At 46.6% G+C, this 8,796-nt stretch overlaps 1 protein-coding gene across 1 annotated transcript; it reads left to right on the plus strand.

Annotated features, from left to right (window-relative positions):
* The first annotated feature begins 5,120 nt into the window (after window positions 1-5,120).
* LOC119232603 (spermatogenesis-associated protein 31E1-like) lies at window positions 5,121-7,950 on the plus strand. Its single transcript, XM_037494703.2, has 4 exons — window positions 5,121-5,353; window positions 6,070-6,127; window positions 6,662-6,722; window positions 6,976-7,950. The coding sequence occupies exons 1-4, from the start codon at window positions 5,168-5,170 to the stop codon at window positions 7,841-7,843; spliced, it is 1,173 nt and encodes a 390-aa protein (XP_037350600.1). The 5' UTR covers window positions 5,121-5,167; the 3' UTR covers window positions 7,844-7,950.
* The last annotated feature ends 846 nt before the right edge of the window (window positions 7,951-8,796 follow it).

Genomic DNA, 8,796 nt, shown 5'->3' on the forward strand with positions numbered 1-8,796 from the left:
CAAAATGCAGGGGCCTTCATCAGGCATGCCATCCTAACAGCCTGAGGGCAGAAAAGCCTGAAAATCATTTACCCTACAACCACTCTCTGCCATACTGATGTGCTCAGCCTCCAGGCTCAAGTGTGCCACTTACGCATGCCCACCCCACACTCCAGGTGTCCACCATCTGGCAAACCCCACAAACAATAAAAAAAGAAAGAAAAACGAAAAGCATGGAGTGAAGATAACTTAAGATGAGCAATATGTGCACTGTTAAGAATCACAGAAAAGGATTTGAGATAGAAAAAAAAAAAAAAGCAGAAAATTTATTCAAAAGATAGAGCTTAGAATGTTCCTGACCTGGGGAGAGGAACAAACTTCAGTACCCAGTAAGCTTTATTTTTTTTTAATATTTTATTTTATATAATTCTTACATCATTTTTCATCTTTGTACAATGTATGAGTTTTCATTTTGGTTATATTCCCCATACAATTGCACCCCCCTTTATTTTGACTCTAGTCCTTCCTCTCCATGCCCCTATAATCCCCCCCACCCCCCGTAGTGTGTCTCTGGTTTATATTTGCTTGTTGATTTTGATTATTACTTTGCATTGATTACTCTTTTTCCTGGTCTCTTATTTAGGTTTTCTAAATTCCTGCTATGAGTGAGACCATCCCATATTTTTCTTTTTCTTTCTGACTTATTTCGCTGAGCATGTAAGCTTTGAATGTTCAAATGAGGGTGAATCCAAAGAGACACACAGCAAGACACATTATAATAAAAATTTCAAAAGATTAGTGAACATTTGGTGTAAGGTAAGGTAAACAGTATCAGGCTTTTCCGCCCTCCTGCCATTAGGCATAATGATAGAGCCTTGCGGTCCTGAAAGCATGACTAATGGCGGGCACCTGGAGTAGGGTGTGGGCCTAGGTAGATGGGATTCACCTGGGCCAAGGCCAGGGATTATAAGGGTGGCACAGAGGCGTGCAGTGTGGTGGTGCGGTGCAGAGGACAGAGGAGTGCAGTGGAGTGGACGGAGGTGCGCGGAGGAGAGTGGTGGAGCACGACAGAGTACGGCAAAGACGAACAGCAGAGAGCCTGAAGACAACATGGCTGCTAGAACCGGGAAAGAACCTACCCAGTATGGGTTGGTTGTGCTACATTTGGCGTAGACGGCAGGACAGTTCAAAGCAGGACGGCTCTATGCAGACGGAAATGGAATCCTTTGGAACCTGGGGAGGGATTGCCAAGTGGCCAGCCATGAGCAGATGGTACTCAGTGGCCAGCCTCCTCTCCCGGTGGGCACCTCCCCAGGAATGGCCAGAGGTAGCTGGATCCTCAGGGCAGTTGGAACAGGCCCTGTATGAAATAGAGGAGACCCTGGATGGATACAGTGTCCGTGAGGCGGCAGGGACAGTGGGGTGGGTGTTTCTCACAGCTTGGCGAGAGTCTAGGCAGAAAGAGCGATCCAGAATCCAGCAAGTATGTGATGAGATGCGGGAAGAGATGCGGATACTGCAACATTTGAGGATTCTGGAGGAAGAAGTTTGGAGAAACCAACCCACCATTCCAGAGATGCCAGACTCCTTAACAGGGGAGAAGGAGAGGAAAGAAGTGGGAGGCTGGCCCTTTGCCCAAGTTGCAGCCGGTGGTGACAAACCAACCTTTGACTCTGGAGATGCCAGACCCCTCCTCAGGAGAGGAGGAGAGGGAGGCTGGCCCTTTGCCCGAGTCGCAACCAGTGGTGGCAAACCAACCTGCGACTCCAGAGATGCCAGACTCTTCTGGAGAGAAGAAGACTGGTCCCGTGCTCCAGACCCGAAAATGAAGCGACTCAGAAAATGAAGTGACAGCGACCCATGGCCCCAGGGGGCCAGGCTGCTGGACCACCACAAATGACAGAAATTATTACCTACCGACTACACACCCAGGCAGAACTGGTGGACTTGGGCAAATAGTTCCACCAGAAACCAGGGGAACCCTTGTAGCCTGGCTGCTACATTGTGGGACGTGGGGGTGGATGGGATTATTTGCAACAGCAAAAGAAATGGAGAGACTGGCCTCAGTGACTTTACATCCTTCCTTGAGGCAGAGGCTGCGGAGCACCTGGCGGTATGGCCAGGGTCATCACACACTCCTGGAATGGATAATGGTTGCCATACAGACAGTATGGGCTGATGCAGGAGTCGTGCCAGAGACAGTGAGAAGATGGCAGAGGTACACCGAGCTGGTACAGGTCCTTCGGGAATTGGGGATGCTGCAGGCCATGTTTAATGTGAACACTCGAGGTCCTGACGACGAGCATTTCACAGCAGGGATGAGAGACTTGGTATTAAAGAGTGCTGCCTCATCCTCATTTGGATCATGGCTGTTCTAGAACCCTACATGGAACGTCAAATACACGACGTCACAACAATGATCGTCAGCTTGGATGAAGTTGAGCGCCGGTGCTCTCAAACTTACAAAGGAATACGGGTAGTTGTTGAACAGTCAAAAGGAATGCCAAGGAGGGCAAGGAAGCCTCTTGGCATCACAGAACCTGTTAAAGTTACCCGTAACCAAATGTGGACAGATTTAGTGAGAGCAGGTGTAGATCACACTAAAATACATACGAAGCCCAATGCATATTTGTTAGAATTATGGAAGCAGCTATAAGAAGACCAGAGGTTCACACCCATGAGAAGAACTATTGCGCAGGGGAAGCCTGGAAGCTCCAGACCACAGGCACAAACCCTGCTCCTGGAAGACCATTTGCTGCCAACCCCGTCCTCAGCCAATGGCTTGATTGCTTTCAAATAGGGAGAATTGAACTTAGTTATATTGTGATATATACTGTTTGCTTTTGTGGGCCATGGCTGCAGTGTTCATATTGCCAAGAGAAACATAGACTTGTATATAGACTGTATATGTACATAAAGACTTGTATATGGACTGATATAGACTGTATGGCAGAAAACCCTGAGGGGGTGGATTGTAAGGTAAGGTAAAAAGTATCAGGCTTTTCTGCCCTCCTGCCATTAGGCATAATGATATGTCCTGAAAGCATGACTAATGGCGGGCACCTGGAGTGGGGTGTGGGCAGATGTAGATGGGACTCACCTGGGCCAAGGCCAGGGCTTATAAGGGTGGCACAGCGGAGTGCAGTGGGGTGGTGCAGTGCAGAGGACGGAGGAGTGCGGCTGAGAGCAGTGGAGCACCACGCAGTACAGCAACGATGAACAGCAGAGAACATGAAGACAACATGGCTGCTAGAACTGGTAAAGAACCTACCCAGTATGGGTTGCATTACAGGAGGCAATCTTAAGAGCAGAATGCAGTAAAGCAACAAGAATCAAGAAACTTTAAATCAAGGGAAAACCACGTATTGTCAGTAGAGTCTTTTTAGCTGAAACTTTAGAGATGAGAAGAGAGTGATGTATTCAAAAGAGAAACAATAACAAGCAAGAATTCTGTACCCAGAAAAGTTCCTTTTAAGAATTAAAGGAGAGATAAAGAATTTTGAAGATAAGAAAACGTGGACAGAGTTCATCACCTTTTTACTACATTCATTCGAAATATTAAAGGGAGTTAGTTCTTTAAGTGAAAAGGGAAAGACACTAATTAGTAACAGGAAAACATATTGAATAACACTCAAAGATAATTGTGCACTAAAAGTTAGGATTCTCTAATGTTGTAGTAGATAAATCACTTATTCCAGTATGAAGGTAAAAATGTGACCATAATAAAAATAACTACAACTTTAAAAATAAGAACTTAAGAAAACCATGTTTGTTAATAAATTTATGATTATAGTAACTCAACAAAAAAAGTAAATCACTGAATTATAAAAGGGAACAAATGGAAATTCTGGAACTGAAAATTACAAAAACTGAAATGAAAAACTGGTTAGAGGGGTTCACAGCACATTTGAGATGCAAAAGAAGGAATCAGTAGACTTGAAGATGGATTAATAGATGGAGAGTTTGAATAAAATTGACCTCTGAAACATCATTCAGCACACCAACCCATGTTGAATGAGTATCTCAGAAAGGAAAGGAAGGAAAACTATGTAGAGAAATAATGGCTGAAACTTGACTTGATGATAAGCATTAGTCCACAGAGAAAATGGTAACCTCCAATAAAACAGATCAACACTTTGGTTCCTATTCAAACAGTGGGAATACCAAGGGGAAGTCCTGAAAGTCGCAAGAGAAATAGTGTTCTTATGCACAAGGGAACCACAATAAATATAGACAATCTTCTAATTAGAAACTTGGCAGGGAGGCTGTGGGATGGTATTTTCGAAGAGCTCATAGAGGAAAATTGTCAACCAAGGATTCCAAGTCTGGCATATCTCTCCTTCAAAAATGAAGGCAAAATATATCCCCAGATAAATGCTAAATTACCTGACTGAAGACCAACAAAAATAATAGAAAGAAGCATTTTGAACTGAAATATCTGATTCTTAGATTTGAAAATACTGGATTTGTTAAAAGATGTGTATGTGTGTTTGGGTGTCTGTGTTAACACACAATCTTCCATGTTTTCAAGAAAACTTTTAAATATATCAAAAACAAAAATTCTAGAAGTACATGAAAAATACATTTTGAATAATTATTTCAATTTGATTTACATGCATTTTGCTTTATAACTTTTGAATAATTATTAATTTTTGTATAAACCTTTCTAGCTAAAGGTAACGGATATTAATTACAATGAAGTTACTTACTGTTCAAAATTAAAAAGTGAAATAAATACAGAAGAAACTTTATTCTATGTTTGTGTTGATGCAAAGTAAAACACAGTATGTGGGGAAATAGAGTTGCAGAGAGAGAGCCTCTTAAGAATAAAGTAGCCTAAGAATTAAGTGAAAATTCCAGGAACAAACCCAGACTTTGAAAAAGCATGAAATTGATGGAACTCAAGTAGAAATCTCCAAGCAACAAGGAAACAACTGAGCTCCAGGTGGAATGACCAGTGACGTGACCGTGGACTCTCAACAGGGTGAGGGGAGGCATTGAAAGGTCAGCAGAGGGTGGAGCAAACTAAGGGATTGGCTGGGATTTCACCTCCTCCTCTGACTCTCACCCCCTTGTCATCAAGAGCCTTTGTGACACGGTCCCAGCTCTATGATGAGGGCCTGGGTTTTCAGGTTCCAATTGTACCCCCAGGGCTCAGTTGCTCAAGAGCAGCTGTGCGATTCAGACCATGGAGAATTATCTCCTGTCTCTGAAGAGCGTTGTGGCTTGTGGGCTGTGCTCCTACTACAGTGGCTGGGTGACGGATACCATCATGGCCATTGTGTATGGAGTGTGGCTCTTCTTCCTACTAGTTCCCTGCCCCCAGTGTATGCTAGCCAAACCACCACCTCCGAGGAAGAGAAACTCCAGGAAGGTAGGATGCCCTTGGGCCCAACCCAGTGTCACAGGATTCTCTCTTCTGTTATTTCTGCTTTTTTCAAATCAATGAGAGTCTTGAGGGGCAGGCGGTGAGGGGAGGGAATAGATCATCTATTTTCAAGAAAGAATAGAAACTCATAATCCTGGAGACAAGCCAGGCCAAACAAGGGTGTGAGTGGGCACTACGATTTCTATCTGAAGATCTCAGACCAGGGGTACAGGTCAGTAGAGGCTCCAGGGCAAAGTCCCAAATGGCGCCCAAGGACCAGTTGCCTGAAAGGGGTGACCTTGGCGGACGGCCAGGCTCCTGAGCGCTGTTCCCCAGGTGCCTTGTGGCCAACGACTTGAGCCAACTTTATCTCTGTTGAGGAGATGGGATGTGCTGAGACCATGGGAGCCTCTGGGTAGGCCTCAGGAAGCAGGTCCAACCTGGCCTGATGGAGCTCAGCAGGAGGGCTGAGGATTTGTGTTTCTTGAAAACGAAGAAAGAGATCTGTGGTGGGTCTTACACAAAGATCCTTTCTTGTGATCTCCAAAGAAGGAAGACAGAAAGTATTTCTATCCATTTTGGAAATGAGTAGAAGGAAATGAAACCAAATCTCCATTGGTTTAAAGGCAGAAAGTCGTGCGTGAGCACTGAACGTCTGCAGCTGGTCTAGAGGGAGGACAGGGAGAAATGAGTCCCGGCCTCTGTTTTATTTTGTCTTTCAGTGTCATAAGCAGCTGAAGAGGAGTGACAGAAGCAGAAAGAAACACAGAGCTTTGAAAGGTGAGCTGCTGTAGGTCAGCCTGACCAAGTGTCACCCCGTTTCTCTTGTCCCTGAGTTCCAGCGCCCGGTTCTCAGATAATCAGGGCTCACCATCAGGAAACAGAGCTATGCGGGAGGCTCCTGGAAAGGAGACAGAGCCGGGTCATAGTCCAGAGTACAGGCTGAGAGGAGGCCAAGGGAGCCTGGAAATGGTTGTTGATTGTGGGCCAACTGGCAGGAGTGGACCAGCAGGGCCTGGCCTGGGAGGTGGGTCCCCCAGGTTCAGCTGGATTCAAGTTGTTTAACCTGCTCAGATTCCCCTTGGAGGCCCCGCCCATTCTCCCCCACAGAGCAGTGAGGAGGCCTCAGGATCAAAATGACTTGTAAATGATAAAGGCCCCCCGTCTTGAGCCTTGCTATCACGTTCAGGCATCAGGTAGCCTTGGACTGAAAAGTCAAACCCCCAAAGGTCTCCTAGAGGGACAGGTCCTCAGCCTCCTGTCAGGACGCTGGGTTCCTGCCTTTCCCATATGACTTGGTGTCCTGATTTCCAGCTTGCAGAGATTGTCTGCAAGTACTGCAAGAGGTTCGAGTACTGATTTCACTTCTGTATAGGTAAGGAATCTTTCCTATTCGCCTGTATTCACCAAATCCCGAAAGGTGACACCGGAACTGCAGGCAATGTAGTTACCCCAGGAGGGAGAGCCCTGGGCACAGAGTATGGTTAAAACCCTGGGGTGCCAGAGCAGGGGCATTGTGAGGTCAGCCTGGGGGCAGTGGAGGGATCCTGGGATGGGGATGCCTACCTTACCTGGCCCTCCCAGTCCCTCTGCTCTTGACTGTAGCTTGTGCCTCCTGTCTTCTGCAGTCACCTGAGGAGGCACCCTGAAAAATGCAGCTCCCATCAGTCTTTAGGTCAAGACCCCCCAGGCAAGGTGTGGGAAGATGCACCTGCTGGAGTTCTGCAGCATCCCAGGAAGTGTGTGGAAGATGCGACTCCTGCTGTATCCCTGTCAGCTTCCCCCATTTCTCTCACCTCCACAAACGCACCAGGACCTATGTTTTCCTCGCCTACTATTACTTCATTGTCATCTCTAAGTGTGTCTGAGACTCCAGAACCTTCTCCCCTTGAGTGCCCTTCCCTCCAACCACCAACATTTTTACCTCAACCCTCAGTTCCCCCTGAATTAGAGGCCTGGCCTCCATCTCTGAAGGCTGCTTCTGGCTGCCCTCATCCAGACACTACCCTGACTTGTCCTCAGTGTGACTCAAAAGCACTCCCAATGGGCACTGCCCGGTACTCTCCTCCACGTACCCCTTGGCTGCCTTCTGTCCGAACCCTCTCAGGCGTAGGACGCTCAACCCATCCCATTTCATCTGAGTCCTGGGGGCAGACAACTGCCAAAGACTTGAGACTTTCAGCCTCATCACAACCTAAGTCACGGCCCGAGCCCCTTTCTAACCCTTCCCAAAAGGACTCATTCCAGGGGGACACTAGAAACCCATGGGTGGAGACTGGTAGTCCTCCTTTCAGCCCTGATATTCAAGAGCTTCTGAAGATTCTAATCAACAAGCAAGTTGAACTGAAATTGCGGAAGGAGAAAGAAGAGATAAAGGTGTCAAGACAGTCACCTATTTGGGGGAGTACTCCCAATCCAATATTCACAAGCAGAAAGTCATGGTCTCCGATGTTCCTCAATCAAGACAGAGAAATCAGAGCAGCTGCTGGGTCCTAAAAAGCCGCTTTCAGAAGTGAAGTCAGCTCTATTGGTGTCTCCCCTATCGTCACGGGAGTCCCTAATGGCTCCTATGAGGGTTTCTGGGTCCCCAAAAATATATTACTCTATCTTATTCAAACAATTGCCTATCTTTTTAATTTTTTTTATTCATGCATATAAGAGCTGGGTACAGGCCAGAGGTGCAGGAAGTGAGAGGATTCACCGGAGACAGAGTGGGGAACAGAAGAGGCAGACTGACTGAAATATACTGTTGAGAGGAGCAGCTGGCAAGATAGAGAGGTCTGCTGTGCCATGTCGGTAGCAACCTGGCTGGCTGGGATTCAAACTCATCCTGTAGGGGCTGTGGATATCTTCACAGTGCTGTGCCTAACCCCTTGTGCCACCAGGGAGGCCCCAATTGTCTGTTTTATCTGTGCAAATTCAAGCAAAAATAGCTTCTCATCTTTCACTGGTCCAGCCCTTGGACCTATCCCTGTAACCCAACCCCAATACTTAACTCCTCCTGGAACCCAATTATGGGCCCCTCCTCAGGCTGAGGACCAGACCCAAGCACAGTTCTCATCCTCCTCCCCAATCCCACATCTTTTTCCTGCATCCCAGATTAGCTACCCCAGATTGCCTGTACTCCAGATTACTCAAGATAAGATACCCCAGGTATCTTGCCCTGCAGCCCAGAATAAGACACAATTTTTCATGCCAACTGTAACTCAAAACCTGGAATGTCACCTGTTGCAGAATCAATGGGGAAGTAGGACTTTTCCAGCTGTGGATAGAAAAATCACAATAAGTCCTGAACAAAGTGCCCCCCAAAGCCCCCCTAGGATTTTGGGGAATCCAAGGTCCATTTTCTGTCTTTCCAAAAGTTTTGAGCAGCCCTGAGCAATAGGAGAAATTGGAGTTACCACTTCAGAAGAAAATCTCCCCAAGACAGGTTGGCTTGTCCCACAAGG

The sequence above is a fragment of the Talpa occidentalis genome, unplaced genomic scaffold (genome assembly GCF_014898055.3).
Source record: "Talpa occidentalis isolate TD23 unplaced genomic scaffold, MPIMG_talOcc4v2.1 talOcc4.7, whole genome shotgun sequence".
Lineage (NCBI taxonomy): Eukaryota > Metazoa > Chordata > Mammalia > Eulipotyphla > Talpidae > Talpa > Talpa occidentalis.

Coding starts and splice junctions, on each gene's coding strand:
- LOC119232603 (XM_037494703.2), top strand. CDS start 5,168: ATGGAGAATTATCTCCTGTCTCTGAAGAGCGTTGTGGCTTGTGGGCTG. Junction 5,354..6,069: donor GGAAGAGAAACTCCAGGAAG/GTAGGATGCCCT, acceptor TTTGTCTTTCAG/TGTCATAAGCAGCTGAAGAG. Junction 6,128..6,661: donor GAAACACAGAGCTTTGAAAG/GTGAGCTGCTGT, acceptor CCTGATTTCCAG/CTTGCAGAGATTGTCTGCAA.